We start from the raw sequence: 19,131 nt of genomic DNA, 5'->3' as shown, positions 1-19,131 counted from the left end.
TACCAGTTCTTCTTCTGGAGGCAGATAACATTTTTCATCATGAGTCCTTTGGGATTGTCCTGGATCATTCTATTGCTGACAATAGTTAAGTCATTCACAGTTCTTCCTCATACAATTTTGCTGTTACTGCATGTAATATTCTCCTGGTTCTGTTTATTTTTCTTTGTAGCACATCACGTAAGTGCTTGTAGGTTTTTCTGAAATCATCTTAGTCATTATTTCTTATAACACAGTAATATTCTGTTACCGTCATACCACCATCATTCCATTGCCAGTTCATACCACCACTTTGTTCAGTCATTCTCCAATTGATGGGTATCACCTTACTTTCCATTTCTTTACCACCAATAAAAGAACTGCTATAAATATTTTTGTAAATATAAATCCTTTTGCTTTTTTTGTAATTTAAAGATACAAACCTAGCAGTGGTATTACTGGATTCTGCACAGTTTTGTAGCTTTTTGGGAATGGTTCCATTGAAATTTTCTTGAGTGGGTCTATTATCATTTTCACATAGAGACAACCAGTTGATGTAGGAGAAAGGGTACTGGTCAGATTCTAACCCTGACTGTCCCCCTTCCTCTCCCCTCACTGTAGTTCTCAGCACTGTGTCCCTTAGAATATCTTTTTTATTCATTCAGTAATTACGTATTACATACGCTGATTACATGCCAATAGCTGGCAAAAAGAAAAGATTTGGGCTAGGGTAATAAAAACATGACTGAAATGGCATTGTCTTTTGAATAACTCCTATTCTTTAAGGGTTAAATAACACACATACACCTCCACAACTTGGGTAAAGAGAATTTCAGCTCTGACATGCTTGGCCACATTGTTGAATGTAGACATGCAAAACCTGTGTGCTTTGTCCTAAGACAATTGTGAATGATTGATAGGCGGAGAAATACTGTTCCCATTTCAGAATCTCACCCTCCTTTGACTTTGCCTTAGCTCATAGTATTTCTAGAACAAGTTCAAATTCGGGGAGGGAGAGTGTTCTCTTGGCTCTCTTTTATAGGTCAACCACAAAGGTGGCTGTCTCCCGAGAATATAATCTACAGGAAGTGATAATAGGAAGATGACATTAAAATTGTAAATACTTTTTTTACTGATAAGCTCATGAGTTTGTATAGGGTATTCTCTAACCAACCGTCTCCATTGGATCTAAAATCCACAAGGACTCAGCACATGTCCAGACAAAAGGCTTCTGTTTCATCATGGAGATACACTTAATTTTACATTATATTCATTCATTTTCTTGATATTCTTCTATGTAGTGTATTGTAATTACTAAATAGTAATTGTTTCTCTCTTACCCAGGAACTCTGAAGGTCTTCCTGTCCTAGTTTGATTTATTTTTTTTTTATTAAAGGGGCCATCACTTGAGGACCTACTTTAAGAAACCTATTCATTGAATGGATGTAACTCACTCAAAGTAAGAATGTGATAAACCTTTAAACTGAAAGGGTCAGGTTGTCACATTACATCCTATCCCATCTCTAGCTGTCCTTATGAGTATCAGTCCACAGGACCCAGATGCCTCAGGAGAAGAAAGTGAGATTGGTGACCATGTACAACCTTCCCTCCCGTAAATCAAAGTAAACTGCAAGTCATCATCATTTTGATGTCATGGTCCTCTTCCAAAATGAAGGACAAACACAACGTTGTATGTAGTGCAATGAATACCTATGTGATAATGCGATGGTTGTCACCTTTCTGGGCCTCAGTTTCCTCCTCTGATAAAGGACAGAATTAAGATAAATGCACTCTGAGGTTCTTTCTTGCTTGAAATCTATGGCTCTATGACCTTATGGCTTTCACACCAAAATGATGCAAACACAGAATATAAGTACTAGGTTAAGTGTGGGAAAAAGGGAAGAAAGGGAAGGGAAATAGAAGCATCTGAGGTGCCTGAGCAGAGAAGGATGGGACCTGATCTGGGTTCAGAGGAGGAAAGAAAAGTAATAAACGTCTAAGATCTTGGGGAAAAAATCTAAATGCTCCTTTGGATTCACTTTCCCTCGCTTATAGAAAATGTGTACCTTTTTCTCCACCCCCTCTTATCACTTAGACAATCACCTATCTTCTGAAGAGATAATCCCTGTATTTGAGGCTGAGATATAGAGAGAAACTCACCACACTGGTGCCAGCTGCTGAAACACTGTGCATGGCTGTGGCAATCACTGTGTTGGTTGATAGGGCTGTGTAAAACAAGGGCTGTAGTTATACAGTCTTGATTCCCTGAGCTGATCTGCCCCTTCTCATTCCCATGTCACTGGGGAGTGGTCTTTATCGTGACACTTTCAGCAGATTTGACATTGACCTTGTCAGCTGATGGAGTCAGGGGATGTCCCAGAGGAGGAAAACTTTTAGTTCAGATGCAAATTGTCACCAGCAATTAGTGTTCATGACTAAGAGCTCCCCAATGGAAAGTTTTTATCCTAATGAGAAATGCCAAATGGGCAGCCAGAAGCAACTGAGTAAGAAACTTTCCTGAGCCCTGAGGGAGGAAGATGAATATGTCAGATGGAGCCAAACAAGGAGTGTGGTGGGGGGGAGGGGGGAGTTGGAAAGGAATAAGCTGAGAAGTAAGGAATCCTAAGGCTACACCCAACACTCAACTGTAGGCCACTAGGTTCAGAGTGGCTAGAATCCTGGACTTGCAGTTGAGGAGATCTGAGTTCAGAAGCTTCACTCTACACTTACTAGCTCTGAGAGACCAAGCTAGACACTTAAGTTGTCTCAACCTGTTTCCCCATCTGTAACTCATAAAGTAGCACCTTCCTATCTTTGCATTTGTGATTAAATGAACTATTTCCCTGTTGATAACTATTGCACATGACTCTCCTCATTGCAGCAGTCTGATGACTCAAACTGTTCAAGGAATTATTGGTCCTGGCAGGTATAAAAAATTCCCAGTTAGCTCCTTGTCTTCCTCAAGAGTGTCATATCTCACTGTTTTAAAAGCCCCCTATTGAATATGCTGGCAACTCAGAGTCCTGAACAATAGCCTCAGATGATTCAACATGTGCCAGTTCTAGGACCTGTATTGCCAGGCCTAGAGGCCTTTGTGGGCTACCCGAGTCTTCTTACCTCACCTCCAAGGTCTTCGGTTGGCCAAAACCGGATGCTCATATGAGAGAAAGGACGTTCCAGAGTCGAACAAGGGTTGAGCTTTATTTCAGGGTCTAGTTACAAGTGCAGGGGGGTCTTCCTTAGGAGGAAGAGGGGGAGATTTCCTAAGGAGGCTAGGATCTTAAGGGATTGGAAGTAGAAGTACAAGCAGGGAGAGAGGGGAAGGGGAGAGAGAAGAGAAGAAAAGCGGAGCCTACTGTCCTCTTGGCTCCTCACGTGCTAAAAGAGCTTTCAGGCTTCCTCAATCCTACTTAACCTTCAGCCACACAGTTTGCATCTCAATACCGTGCTGTTAGATAACAATAGTGTGCCCAGATCCGGGACGACCTCGAGGGCAGGGAGACTCCACCCATCACGTATCTCCTGGGGAGAGGCGGAAATACCCGAGCTAGCCGAGCTAGCTCAGTCTGACCTTCTCGAATCCCCGCTGTTCATGGAGGGCCTCGTAAGACTCTAAGATTTAGAAGTCCCACTTTTACCCGCCCGAGACCGTCCACACGGATTTGAACTTCCAATCCCAACACTGTATACTATTCTGTCAGGAACAATGCTGCAGGCTTTAGAGTACACTGCTCATGTTAGGTGAGAACCACACCTACCCATTGACTTTTGTTTTGAGGAAGGAGGTGATAATCTCACTCACATTCCCATTTGAAGGAGAATCTGAGAGATGCCATGGCATCAGCTCAGAAGAACTGGGGCACAAACAGAAGATGTTATGATGGTAAAGTAAGATCTCAGGACCTTCAGTAAAGAGACAGAATTTTGGTAAGAAACTTTGGTATTCAAGTGACTCATAAGTTAGCTTAGCAAGTGTAATGGTAATTTGAATGGGAAAATCTTTCCTATTCATTAATAGACCCATTAAATCACATGGAGCCTGTGGTGGGAGGAGTTTGCTGAATGAGTGGAGCAGGAAGAAGCAGAGCTAGGGCAGAGCTGAGAGGAAGGTAGTCTTGAGAGCAGTCAGAGCTAGGAAGGATGCAGGTTGCTGGGTAGTGTGAGTGATTTTGTGACTGTTTGTGATTTTCTTAAGAGAACTTGCTTGTGATGAGTGTAATGGACCTGGTTTGGGGGAAGCCTAGCAACGGAAAGGCTTGGGGATTGTGTTGTCCTCTGCATTGTTATTGTGTATAGATTTCTGTTGCTATGATGGATTTGGGTCTGAATAAATGTTTTGGTTATGACCTCCATGTGGAGAGTCTGTGGTATTTCTCGATTCTGAATTGTGTCACGATATTCATGTCTGCTATGGGTGATGTGAATATTACATTGGCACTACATCAATGGAAGATCAACTTGTACAAAGTTATTGAAGGATTTACATTTTGCCCTTTTTGCAAAATAACCTTAAATGAAAAAGACAGTTTATCTCAACCACCTATTGCCCTTAAGAGAGTTAGTTGAACTTTCTAAAGGAGGTGCAGACAGTTGGTTGACTCTCACTTCATCAAAGGCTAAGAAAAAGAAACTGTCTGTATCAGATGTTACAAAGACTTTACAATCCAGCTATGAATTCTCAGAATGATGTTTACAGTATGTGTATGTGTATAAGGCAGGAGAACTGAACCCAGACACAGCTACTTTGATTCTCAGAAGTGCAGTAGAAACTCTTTGGGTTCAGATTCACCCCACTGAGCACGAGCATATTGTGATAATATCCAAGCTATCTCTGCTTCCACTCCAGGTGAGTTTTACAAATTTTGGATGATCCTTCCAGTCAGGTCTTAATAAACACTAATTTGGGTACAGGAGACAAGAGATCTGTCAGTGACAAGACACTCAAGCCCATCTTACCATCCACCAGGCTGTTATAGTGTTTCAACATTTCTGAAGATAGATACATAATGTATCTTACCATATTAGAGATTACTCATATAAAATGTTCTTTTCATTGAACTGTTCATGGTTACCGCTATACGTGTTAAGATGAATGAAAAGAGATAGAATTTCTGGGAAATTAATTGTGAGAAATATGCTCAGTCTAAATGAAGAACAACACTCACTGTGAAGACAGAAAAATTCTCCTTCTATTTGAGCCAATGATTCTACAATTCTAGTGAATGGATCTCTCTCTATGGGAGAGTTTGTTTGCTCAGAGAAATGCAACGCTTTTTATATTGTTCCTGATTTGAATTTCCCCACCTGTCTCTCCCTTGGCTGGATGCAGCCTCCTGGATCTTTCACTTCATGTTCTCCTTCCTGATTGGTTGCCCTTCAAACAGGCTTGTCTTTTAAGCATGTGTAAAAGCTTCTAGCCTTTTACCTCTTTAGAAACCTGCCTCTGCTAGGTTAAAACTAATTAAAATCATTAACTTCTGACTTCCACTGTTATCATTCATAGCTGGGAGGAGTTTTAATCCTGTGGAAATAGAATTCCTCCTTTTTTCTCCTACATAATAATCTATCATGCAATTAGGCAATAGATTCCAACGAAGTTTGTCTTTCTGTTTGACTCAGCTCTCTATAAATTTGGGAAATGAACTTTTTCTCAGAGAGACTTGCTGTAAATTGTTTCCCAGTTATCATGACTATATCTTTCCCTCCATCCTATTTACTCCTGTTTATCCAACTCTCCATCTCTCTTTTCACTCAGTCCTTTCTCAAAAGTGTTTTGCTTCTGACTTTTACCTCCCCTAATCTGCCTTTCCTCTATCAGCACTCCTCTTTCTTTTCTCCCTTTCCCTTCCTACTTTCCTGTGTGGTAAGGGATTTATATACTCAACTGAGTGTGTAAGTTATTCCCTCCTTGAACCAGTTCTGATTAGAGTAAGGTTCATGGGGACACTAATTACCCCTATCTTCCCCTCCATTGTAAAAGCTCTTTTGTGCCTCTTTTGTGCCAGACAATTTACTCCCTTCTACCTTTCCTTTTTCTCATCTCCCAGTGCATTCCTCTTCCTCACCACTTAATTTTATTCTTTACATAATTATTCGATTACATTCAACTTACAGTCCTGTTCTTTGTCTATCTACACTCCTTCTAAAAGCACTTATAATGAGAATGGAAATGTAAACAGTTTAACCTTACTGAATCCCTTGTGATTTCTCTTTCTTTTTTACCTTTTCATGCTTCTCTTGAATCTTGTGTTTGAAAGTCAAATTTTCTATTCAGCTCTGGTCTTGTCAACAGGAATGCTTGAAAGCACTCTATTTACTTAAATATCCTTTTTCTCCCTCAGGGATTATACTCAGTTTTGCCAGTTAGGTAATTTTTGGCTGTAATCCTAGCCTTTTACCCCTCTGGAATATCCTCTTCCAAGATCTCTGATCCTTTAATGTAGAAACTGCCAGGTCCTCTGTTCTCCTGACTCCAGCTCCACAATATTTGAATTTTTTTTTTTTTGCCTATCTTAACATATTTTCCTTGATTTAGGAGCTCAGTAATTAGGGTATACTATTCCTGGGAATTTGCATTTTGGGATATTTTCAGGAGGTGATCATTAGATTGTTTTCACTTTCTTTTTTACTCCCTGGTCCTAGAATATCAGGGCAGTTTTCCCTGATAATTTCTTCAAAGATGATATCTAGTTTTTATTTTCAATTATGTCTTTCAGATAAACGAATAATTCTTAAACTGCCTCTCCAGGATCTATGTTGGAAGTCAGTTGTTTTTCTGGTGAAACAATTTATATTTTCTTCTATTTTTTCATTTTTTTGATGTTGTTTTATTGTTTCTTGATGTCTCATAAAGTCATTAGCATCGACTCGTCCAATTCTAGCTTGAAAGGAATCATTTTCTTCAGTGGATTTTTGTATCTGTTTTCTATTTGGTCAAGTCTACTCTTTGAGGCATTCTTCTCTTTATTTGATTTTTGTCCCTCTTTTACATTTGTCCTATTCTGGTTTTTAAGGCATTATTTTCTTCAGTTTTTTTTTTTCTGCCTCCCTTACCAAGTTATTGACTCTTTTCTCATGAATTTCTTGTATCACTCTCATATCTCTTCCCATTTTTTCCTCCACTTCTCTTGATTTTTCGAATCATTTTTCAGTTCTTCCTTGATCAGAGACCAATCCATATTTTTCTTTGAAGCTTTCGATGTAGAAGTTCTGATTTTTCTGTCTTCTTCCGAGTTTGTGTTTTGATCTCTGTCACCACAGTAACTTTCTCCAGTGACAGTATTTTCTTACTATTGGCTCATTTCCTAGCCTATTTCTTGACTTTCAACCTTAGGTAAAGGTGCAGTTTTGGTTCTGGAGTGGAAGAGACACTGCCATAAGTTTCAGATTTTTGTTCATCTCTTTTCAGGGATAATTCTGTTGACGTTTAAGTTTTCAGTTCTTTCAAAGAGGTTTGATTTAGGGAGAGGGGTGCTTACTACTTTCCTGCCTTGTGCTGTGGTGAGTAACCATAAGCACTTTTTTCTACCCTGGAACTGTAATCAAGGTCACTGTTCCACTGTGGCCACAAGTTATGGTTTGCTAGCTCCTCTTCACCCTGGATATAATACCTAGGATTTTCACCCAGATCCAAGGATAATAAAGGGACTCTTGGTATCTCCTTCTGATCTGTTTTCTTTATCCTTCCCAGCTGTGGTCTGGAAAGCAATACTGCAGCCCCTGATTGAGTCATCCCCAGTGCCTATTGCTGGCATACTGTTGAATGGCCTCCATTGGACTCTGCTCATTTTGTACCCCAGTGCACAGATCTTTCTTCCTGAACTTCTAAGTTGCCTTGGGCTGGAAAATTGTTTCATTCCTCTTTTTGTGGGTTCTCACGCTCTACTATTTGTTTTGAGGAATTATTTAAAATCATTGGAAGGGATTTTGGTGAGAGGTCAGAGAAGTCCCTGCCTTTTGCCACCATGTTGTTTCTCCCACCAATGTAATTTCCCAATGCGTGTGTGCCATGTCTTCCTTGTAGTTAGGCAGGCTCTCAGTGCAATATTTTCTCTGGTGTTGCTCTTCTAAGTGCCTTCTACATTCCACATATTATTTTTTATATTAAGAGAGATATCAGCAGCAAACTGATTTTTGCAGCACAATGGAAACAATTAGTCATATTATCTTGAAATGCATGCTTTAATACACTATAGGTTTTAGTAACATCAGGAATATAAACCATAATAAGACGTCAGATATCAAAACCTACATTTAATATAAAAAAAATTCAGAGAAATCATGTGAAAATCGTTTTGTGTCTGTCCCCCCCAAATTTTAAAAATGCTAATGTTCAGTTACAAAGTAAACATAGCTACATGAATTAGTAGAAGAAACATAATACTCAATAGCTTATCTTTAAAAGAAAACTGTCATCTCCCAATTTTCAGGATACTTGTCTATCCTACTTAGGGCTGTGAATTAACTGTATCATCTTTCTCTCTATGCTATCTGTTGTCCTCCTTCTTGGTTGTTTCCATAACTGAAACATGATCACTGCAGGGAGTAAAGCCATTCCCAAGCCACCCCTTTTCTGACAGGTTATTCTCACAAGCAAAAATTCATGAGCCTGAGCCTTGTCATGGCTGCCTCCTGGCCTACATCCTTTCTCCTTTGACCTGACCATGCTCACTCACTTCCTTTCAATTCTTCTCCATCCTTCCTGTTCTGCCTATTCAGCATGCTTCTCCCACCACATGTGTGTTAGGCTTCCAGGTGATCTGAGCAGATCAAATGGGCCTATTAATGAATGGGAAAGATCTTTGCATTTAAATTGCTATTACACTCCCCCAAAAACATAGGTCACAAGGCATGTCAAGTACAGGATAGCTTTTACTTCTCATTACAGAAACTGCAGCAAATGTATAAAAGATTTACAGTAACACACAAACAATTGCTTCTCTGTCTTTTGCTCTCTGCTCATTCCCAAGTTTGCCCTCGGTTCTCTACAGTTACATGGACTTGCATTGGTTCTCTTGATTTGGAGTCCTCATAAAATGTAGTTGGTGGCTGCTAGAAGCAGTGCTGACCATCCCAGGGAGTCCCATTTTCACTCTATTCTTCTCCAATATGGAAACTATGAAAGGTTGAAGGCTGACAATAGAAATTCATGTATGATGTTTCTACAAACCCACCCTAGTTGCCGCTGTGAGTTAAGAAAGTCACAGTAAGGAAGTGAAATTATTTTAGAGGGAGAAGCTTCTCAGGCAGAGGCATGCCAAATAGTGAGGCAGAAACAGGAGAACCAAGGAGGTAACTGCTGGGGTTGGAAGCTCAATTCCATGTGGACAGTCTCGGGCGGGTAAAGGTGGGAACTTCTAAATCTTAGAGTTCTCACGAGACCCCCCAGGAAACGACTGGGAATCGAGGTGAACCGAGGTATCTCGTGTATTTCCGCCTCTTCCCGTGAGAAACGTGATGGAAGAGAGCTCTCCCCGCCCTCGAGATTGTCCCGGATCTGGGCACACCTAACAGCACGGTATTCAGATGCAAACTATGCGGCTGGAGAGCTTAAGTAGGATCAGGAAAGCCTGAAAGCTCTCTTGGGCGGAGGGGCCACGTGTGAGGACACTAGGCTCTGCTTTTCCTCTCTCTTCTCTCCCCTCCCCCTCTTTCCCCACTTATACTTCTACTTCCAATCTCTTATTGTAAGATCTTTGCCTCCTTGGGAGATCTTTCTCTCTCCCTCCTAAGGAAGAATTCCCCTGCACTTGTAACCAGACCCTGAAATAAAGCTCAACCCTTGTTCGACTCTGGAACGTCCTTTCTCTCATGCAAGCATCTGGTTTGGCCAGCCGAAGACCTCCGATAGAGGTAAGGTAAGACTCGGGTAGCCCACAGGCCTCTAGGCTTGGCAGGTAAGACAGTGTTTAGGGAAATCATTGAGGATTATAATCAGCAGGAGGTCATTTTGTGTTGGTTCACCCAGAGAATGGGAAAATCATTAACATTTTGGATGGTGAGAATCAGTAATGAAGGAGCTGGAGGGATATCTATAGATAGTGTAGATTGCTTTAAATTTTTAAGTATTATTCAGAATCCTTTTGTACAGAAAGCCTTTAGAGATTACATTATGCAGGAGGGTAACAACAGAGCTAGTCGGTCAGTTTTGACTGCAGAAGACTGCAGTAGGCAGCATCCTACTGACTTTATGTGGTCTAGTAGAGAGAACCCCCGGTATTCACTTTGGGACTATATAAGAAAGTTAAAGAGGGAGGTAATGAAGATTGCAATAAAGATCAGGAATACAGACACATACTCTGATACTCCCTTTTGCAGTTTACCATAGGAATATAATAGTGAAGACAGCTCCTCCTATCTACAAACATTTAATTTTGACTCTAATAATTGGGGAAATAAGGCACCCTCTTTCAGACGTACTGGACAAGATTTCACAGTTAAGTAACATAGGGGACTGGGAAAAAGTCAAAATTCCTAGAGAGATAAGAGTAAGTAGCCAGTGCATTGAAAATCACAATTACTTGACAAGGAGAGAATTGTTTACTTGTCTGCTGAGATCAGGGGTAGATTTTGGAAGCATAGATGGTATTCCAACTAATGAAATATACAGAATGTACAAGGGACTTGATATTAGAGAAAATAGAGATGTATGAACTTCCCCTAGAGATCCTTAGGAATCTTTGTACCCAACTTTGTCTCACCTTCAGGGAGAGTATGAAGTTGGTCAAACCCCTGCTTAGATTAAAAAATACACAGACAGCATTACAGACCCCATATCAATTGAACACATAGTGAAAAAAATGGATCAAATGCTGTAACTAGGACATTACTAAATCCTGGAACAGAGGCCTCTCTTATATATGGAAACCCTGATAGGTTTAATCATGGAACATATATCACCATCCCAGGTCAGCGAGGGGCTGAAATATCAGCCAGACAAGTCGAACTAATGATAAAAATTGGACAATTACCTAAGAAAGAATTTACTTTGCTGAGTGCACCTATTCTTAAATACGTCATTGGAACAGATATATTGGGAGGTATGATTTTAAATTTACCTGAGGGGAGATGCCAGTTTGCAATAAGGAAGACAGGAATTAATACAGTTTTAGTGGGTAAAATAAAAATGGACCCAACTCTTTACTAAAACCTTCTGAAATGATTACTTTCAATCATTATCTTTTGCCAGGTGAATAAGATGAGATTACCAATACTGTAAAGGAATATGTTGAGGCAGGAATGTTAGGCCCTAAAACCACTTGATGGAATAACCCTATCTGGTCAGTATGAAAGTCAGATGGGACATGGAGGATAATCACAGACAAACGAATGAAGTCACTCCTTCCTTGTATGCTGCTATTCCATATACTCTTATCTTAATGGAAAAGATCCGGGGGTGCGGAGCCAAGATGGCGGACTAGACAGACACACTTACACAGGGTCATCCCCACAGCCCATAAAATACCTGTAGAGAGGGACTCTCAACAAATTCTGGAGCCGCAGAAATGGAGAACAACAGAGTGGAGATTTCCAGCCCACGGTGACCTAAAAGGCCCATGGAAACGTCAGCTGCACTGGATGCAGAGCCTAGAGCAGAGCCCAGCCCAACCTTGGCAGAGTGGTATGGCGTGGGGCTGCACAGCACGACGAGACTCTGGGAGGACTCCTCAGGGGCGGAATCTCCAGTCGCAGTAGTGGGGCCTCAGATCCCTTGGCTCACAGGCACCAAAGGTCAGTGATGGGGTTTAATCAACAGGCCAGGAAGGGAGAAGGGCTTTCCCATAGCTGCAGCAGCAAGCAGCAGCCACAGAGTCTGCACAGCAGCCCATACAGAAGCTCCATTGTTGGAGCGTAAAAACCCCTGGAGGCACTGAAGAGCTGAGTCTTGCCTCACTCTGGGTGGAGGCCCTGGCCTAGCTGGTCTTCCTCTCACACTGAATGGCGGCCCTGCCCATTCAGCTTATCTGAAAATCAGCCCCCAGTGCTGACTTGGGAACTGGAGACCAAGGGGCTGTGGAGAGTTATCTGCTAAGATTCTAGGCATAAAAATCCCTCTCTGCATCCAGACCAGTACATGCCACCTTGGAGGAACTGAGATCTCATAGATTCCCAGAGTATACCCTACTCTTGACAAAGGACCAAAAACTCAAGTAACTGGTTAAGAAAATGCCCCAAAAAGGGCAAAAAAATAAAACAATAGAAGGTTACTTTCTTGGTGAACAGATATCTCCTCCCATCCTTTCAGATGAGGGAGAACAATGCTTACCATCAGGGAAAGACATAAAAGTCAAGGCTTCTGTATGCCAAACATCCAAAATAAATATTCCATGGGCTAAGGCCATGGAAGAGCTCAAAAAGGACTTTGAAAATCAAGTTAGAGAGGTGGAAGAAAAACTGGGAAGAGAAATGAGAGAGATGCAAAAAAAGCATGAGAAGTGGGTCAACACCTTGCTAAAGGAGACCCAAAAAAATTCTGAAGAAAATAACACCTTGAAAAATAGGCTAGCTCAATTGGCAAAAGCGGTTCAAAAAGCTAATGAGGAGAAGAATGCTTTCAAAAGCAGAATTAGCCAAATGGAAAAGGAGGTTCAGAAGCTCACTGAAGAAAACAGTTCTTTCAAAATTAGAATGGAACAGATAGAGGCTAATGACTTTATGAGAAACCAAGAAATCACAAAACAAAACCAAAAGAATGAAGAAAATGGAAGATAATGTAAAATATCTCATGGGAAAAACAACTGACCTGGAAAATAGATCCAGGAGAGACAATTTAAAAATTATGGGACTACTTGAAAGTCATGATCTAAAAAAGAGCCTAGACATCATCTTTCATGAAATTATCAAGGAAAACTGCCCTGATATTCTAGAACCAGAGGGCAAAATAAATATTGAAAAAATCCACAGATCCCCTCCTGAAAGAGGTACAAAAAGAGAAACTCCTAGGAACATTGTGGCCAAATTTCAGAGTTCCCTGGTCAAGGAGAAAATATTGGAGGCAGCTAGAAAGAAACAATTCAAGTACTGTGGAATTACAATCAGGATAACACAAGATCTAGCAGCTTCTACATTAAGGGATAGAAGGGAGTGGAATATGATATTCCAGAAGTCAAAGGAACTAGGACTAAAACCAAGAATCACCTACCCAGCAAAACTGAGTATAATACTTCAGGAGAAAAAAATGATCTTTCAATGAAATCGAGGACTTTCCAGAATTCTTGATGAAAAGACCAAAGCTGAAAAGAAAATTTGACTTTCAAACTCAAGAATGAAGAGAAGTATGAAAACAGAAAAGAGAAGTCATATAAAGGACGTGCTAAAGTTGAACTGTTTACATTCCTACATGGAAAGACAATATTTGTAACTCTTGAAACTTTTCACTATCTGAGTAGTTGGTGGGATTACACACACACACACAGAGAGAGAGAGAGAGAGAGAGAGAGAGAGAGAGAGAGAGAGAGAGAGAGAGAGAGAGAGAGAGAGAGAGAGCACAGAGTGAATTGAATAGGATGGGATCATATCTTTAAAAAAATGAAATTAAGGGGTGAAAGAAATATATTAGGAGGAGAAAGGGAGAAATGGAATGGGGCAAATTATCTCTCATAATAGAGGCAAGCAAAAGACTTTTCAGTGGAGGGAAAAAGAGGGGAGGTGAGAGAAAAACATGAAGCTTACTCTCATCAATTTGACTAAAGGAAGGTATAAAATGCACACTCATTTTGGTATGAAAACCTATCTTATAATACAGGAAAGTAGGGGAGAAGGGGATAAGCAGGGTGGGGGGGGGATGATGGAAGGGAGGGCAGTGGGAAGAGGGAGCAATTTGAAGTCAAAGCTCTTGGGGAGGGACAGGATTCAAAGAGAGAACAGAAGCAACAGGGGGCAGGATAGGATGGAGGGAAATATAGTTAGCCTTACACAACACGACTACTATGGAAGTCATTTGCAAAGCCACACAGGTATGGCCTATATTGAATTGCTTGTTTCCCAAAGGGAATGGGTGGGGAGGGAGGGATAAAGAGAAGTTGGAAGTCAAAGTTTTAGGAACAACTGTAGAGTATTGTTCTTACTACTAGGAAATAAGAAATACAGGTAATGGGGTATAGAAATTTATCTGGCCCTACAGGTCAAAAGAGAAGATGGGGACAAGGGAAGGGAGGGATGTTAGAAGAGAGGGAAGATTGGTGATAGGGGCAATTAGAATTCTCAGCATTTTGGGGTGGGGGGAGGGGAGAAATGGGGAGAAAATTTGGAACCCAAAATTTTGTGAAAATGAGTATTAAAAGTTAAATAAATAAATTCCAAAAAATTTAAAAAAAAAAGAAAAGATCTAGAAATATGATGGGATTTGGTACACAGTTATTGATTTAGCCAGTGCTTTCTTTACTGCCCCAATTAATTCAAAACAATGGGACCAATTTGCTCTCACTTTGCAGGACTGACAATAAAATTTTACTTGCCAGAAGGATATCTGCATACCACCTCTATTTGTCCTAGGATTGTGGCTGAACATTTGGATGAATTAGAGCTACCTGGTGTACACCTTAAAGACTACATGGAAGATACTACTATACAGGGCAAAACTGTAGAAGAAGTGGAGAAGAGTTTGACACTTTTAAGTGAGCATATGAAATGCAAAGGTTGTGAGATTAACCCTGCCAAGATTCAAGGTCCAGCTGAAAACATAAAGTTTTTGGGTATATAGTGGAATCAGGGGCTGTGAGAGATTCTCCTACAAGTCCAACAAAATATTCAAGACTTTCCTATCCTCATCAGTTAGAAAACGTTCCAAAAGTGTGTGGGATTATTCAGGTGTTGGCGACATCACATACCACATCTAGGACAAATTTTGAAACCCTTATATAAAATTATTTGGAAAAAATACGAATTTGATAGGGGATTTCAAGAGAGTGAAGCTTTTGAAGAAGCAAATGCCTCTGTACAGTTGGCCCTATATTTATGGCCTATGCCAAGTGACTGGGTGGAATTACAAGTGACTGTACAGGATGAATATGCAAACTGAAGTTTATGGCATAAACAACAAAGCTGAAGTATACCCTTAAGATTTTGGTCTGGGAAACTTCCTTCATCTGGAGGTCAATATACCCCTGTAGAAACTTGTTAGCTGTACATTGGGCTTTGGAAGGGACTGAACAACTGACTTTAGGCCTTGAAGTAATATTCAGGCCTGTTATCTCAGTTATGGCTTGGGCAATGAGGACCCCACTTTTTCACAAAACTGGACATGCACAGGATGCTAGCACATTTAAACAGAAATGATAAATTCAAAATAGATCTGAAACAGGCAAATGTGGAGTTCCTGCTTTACATGAATCTATAGCAAACATAGATAACGAGGGAAGTGATACACCCTGTGAACCAAAGCAACAGTTGTTATGGTCCTTTGTAAAATGGAATAAGGGATGTGATGGATTAATTGATGAACAAAAGAGGTATGGATGGTTTACGGATGGAATAGCAAAATATTTAAGTCACAAAAGACATTGGAAAGTGATATCATGTAACCCACGTACCAGGTGGAGTTTGGAAAGTACTGGAGTAAATAGAAACATGCAATATACTGAACTTGTCGCAGTACAAAAAAAGAACAGGGAGGACAGTGTCATATATTCACTGCTTCATAGGTGGTAACTAATGGGTTAGCTACGTAGATGCCCATGTGGAAAAACCAAAATTGGGAAATCTATGGCAAATAAGTCTGAGATAAAGAATTTATGGGAAGATATATTGAACTGTCCTTGGCTACTAATTTGTCAGTTGTTTCACATAGATGATCAGGTGACCCTTACCATGCCAGAATGTGAGTACAATGCACATGCTGATTGACTACCAAATATTGCTGCCCAACATATTGTCCCTCCTCTGACACCAAGTGATGATCCATTACTAGCAAAATGGGTCCCTCAAAAGGCTGGTGATGTAGGGGTCCGGCTCATTCTCCAGTGGACACAAGACTGAGGGATCCGTATTTCTCATTCGTTGTTAAAACAAAGAGCAGAGGAATTTTATATATGTCATTTGGAAAAGGAATTAACTATTCCTCGAGCAATAACGGGAAAGATAGCAAGGGGAAATGTACCTGCCCAAATTTAGTAAATAGATTATATTGGGCCCTACCCCAAGATAAAGGATGCAAATTTATATGTACTTGTTTTGACACCTATTCGGGTATACTAGTGACTTGTCCCTATAAGAATGTGACCCAGAAAAAACACCTGTAAAACTTCAGATATCATAAGTCTATATTATGGAACTTCAAGGCACTTTCAAAGGGACAATAGGTTGCATTTCAAAGGTAATGAAATGAAAAGATACAGTGTATGAAACAACATAGAATGGATATATCATATTCCACATAAACCACAATGTCTTGGTTAATTGACGGAATGAATGGATGATTGAAAGAACAGTTAAGGAAGTTAAGTTCTAATAATTCTTATCAACCTTGGGAAGGTAACCCCAATATCTTAGCCCCCATTTTTTCAAGGAGGACATGATGGGATGCTTGTGCTCAAGTCCCCCCCCCCCCCCCGGAGATATTATTTTATGTACTTGTTTTCTGTTACCCCTGTTACAATTCTCTTGATACCCATTGCCCCACCAACCTATGTAATGTATAGGAAAGATCATGCAGCCCAATGTAACAGCAATTTAAATGAAAAGATCTTTCTCATTCATTCATTGGTCCATGTGACCTGCTCAAATCACCTGGAAGCCTAACACACATCAGTGAGAGGAGCTTATAGAACGGGCAGAACAGTAAAGATGGAGCAGAACTGGGAGGAAGTGAGTGAGTGTGGTCTGATCAGAGGAGAAAGGAAGCAGGGAGGCAGGCAGGGGTGGCAAGGCTTAGGTGAGAAGACCTTGGCAGAGGAGGGGAGGCTTGGAAATGTCTTTGCTCCCTGCAGTGATCATGTTTACTAACTTCCTAGTCACGATGACAGATTTTACTTTCTAGTTGTGGGATGTGGCTTTCTGGTGTCTAAATAAATGTTTTTCTTCTACCTCCTATAGAGTCTTTTTAAATTTGCATTTGAGAACTATGCTGGCATATTCATTGCCATCTCCAATGTTGTGAATATTGCCTTGGTGATACAGGGCTATACAGAACACAAGTCGTGGAGAGACATCAGAGATTTCTGCAAGTCTTCCAATTGGAGTCATGTGCAAGACGGATTAGATGGAATCTTTGTCTCCCGTGCTCAGAATAAGGAAAAAATGGATGAATGTTTACTCTGATTGGCCCTTCCAAGTTGCAGAAAAGCAGACTGGTGTTGAGGGTAGTGAGAAACTTACAAATGAATGGCAAGGTCTGCCCCTTTAGAAAGAGGAAGATCCTTATAGAAAGATACTCAAAGAGGGAATACCACTACTTTGGGGTGTTGCTAATGATATTCCTGTTTGGTATACATTTAGACTATATAGGATATTGTGTCTTTGCTAACCTAATGATCCTGGATTTTTGGGAGAGTGGTGATAGGGGCTTTCCACTTGAAATCAGATCCTGTCTCCATTACTTGTGCCTTTATTGGTTCCCCAGATGTTTGATTGTTGTGAAACTGGAGCTAGTCCAAATAGCTGCATGAGAATTGTGGATCTGGTTTGATACTTTCAGCTTAAGGCTTTCCAGTGACTTTTCTTCCCTGACAACACCCTGTGAAGATATTAGGGACTATTACTGAAGTCACTCGGTATGTGGACTTTTCCTACCCTGAACAACCCTGTAGTACTTCATGATTTGTGGGTCACTTTTGATCAGCACAAAGGGGCTAACCATTGGAAAACAGGCAGCCAAGAAGGCAGAGCTATGCACTATCCAGGGTTTAAGGGTAATGGAATGCATACATCCTGTCAAGATGGAATTGAGTAAGTAAAAGGTGACAAAGGTGCCCACTAGCAATAGGATCATTTGGGTGGCTCTGGTCTCAGGGAAGGCTCTATGGGAAACACTGTCAGTGTGAACCTGCTGAACTCTCTTGTGGTGCTTGTACAGGAGGTAAACCTTGTAGCCAGTGGTAAAGCTGATGGAGGTCATACACACAGCGTCAGGGAGGGAGATCACAAGTGCATGGAGTGACTCACTAATATCAGTAGTGACATTAACAGAGCAGTATCCATAGTCTTTTGTTTCTGAGGTGTTTCCAGTGTCCCTTGGTCCTTCAAGTTTCACAAGAATAACAATATTTTGCAGTATATGGAAAATCCAGCAGAGGAGAAGAGAGGGAATAATGTACCTTGGGACTCTGACTTTAAGCTTGATCCACCTGGGTTCGTGGGGACTGATGACAATGGCCTGAAAACCACTCAGGAGGCAGGTTGCGCTGAGGGAAACACCACGACCTACTCTGTGAAGGTAGAAGACAATTTTACAGCCAATATCATCCAGAATATTCTTGAGACCCAAAGCTGCCAAACCCTGCACAACACCCTTGGAGAGAAGCAGCAAAGAGTTGGCCAGAGCAAGCTGAGTGAAAATCAGATCTATGGGCCTCAGCCTCTGGCCAGTGAAGAAAAGGAAGCTGAAGAGATACATTAGGAATAAGTTTCCCTGAACTCCAATTCCTGTCTGGAAGAAAATGACAACACCCAAGAGCCTGTCCAGAGGAATCATGTTCTTAGTGTCCCGAGCAGAAGAACTTCAGTCTGAGCCTGAGGGACCTGGAGAGAAATGGAAGAGTTTCATGCCTTCCATACATGTTGGGGCAGCTAGGTGGTGCAGTGGCTAGAGTACAAGTGCAGGAGTTAGGAGGACCTGAGTTCAAATGTGACCTGAGAAACTTGACACTCACTAGCTGTGTGACCTTGGGCAAGTCACTTAACCCCAATTGCCTCATCCTGGGTCATCTCCAGTCATCCTAGTGAATATCTGGTCAATGGATTCAGATGGCTTTGGAGGAGAATTGAGGCTGATGGCCTGCACAGCCCTCCCTCATGCAAAAAAAACAAAGTCAGGTAAAATTCCTGTCATTATTTCTCTGGGCCAGGAAAAGATATATGTACACCACATTGAGTATGAGTATAGTCTTCCAAAGGTTATAATGAGGAGGAAAACAACACACACACACACACACACACACACACACACACACACACACATACACACACACACACAAGGACAGATCATTGTATCTAGGGAGT

General features: G+C 41.0%; 1 protein-coding gene across 1 annotated transcript; it reads right to left on the bottom strand.

Annotated features, from left to right (window-relative positions):
* Positions 1 to 17,677: 17,677 nt before the first annotated feature.
* LOC140508259 (vomeronasal type-1 receptor 1-like) lies at positions 17,678 to 18,604 on the bottom strand. Its single transcript, XM_072616059.1, has one exon. The coding sequence runs from the start codon at positions 18,602 to 18,604 to the stop codon at positions 17,678 to 17,680; it is 927 nt and encodes a 308-aa protein (XP_072472160.1).
* Positions 18,605 to 19,131: the final 527 nt, after the last annotated feature.

This window comes from Notamacropus eugenii, chromosome 5, assembly GCF_028372415.1.
Source record: "Notamacropus eugenii isolate mMacEug1 chromosome 5, mMacEug1.pri_v2, whole genome shotgun sequence".
NCBI lineage: Eukaryota > Metazoa > Chordata > Mammalia > Diprotodontia > Macropodidae > Notamacropus > Notamacropus eugenii.
This window is presented reverse-complemented; position numbering and strand designations above follow the sequence as displayed.

Coding starts and splice junctions, on each gene's coding strand:
- LOC140508259 (XM_072616059.1), bottom strand. CDS start 18,604: ATGATTCCTCTGGACAGGCTCTTGGGTGTTGTCATTTTCTTCCAGACA.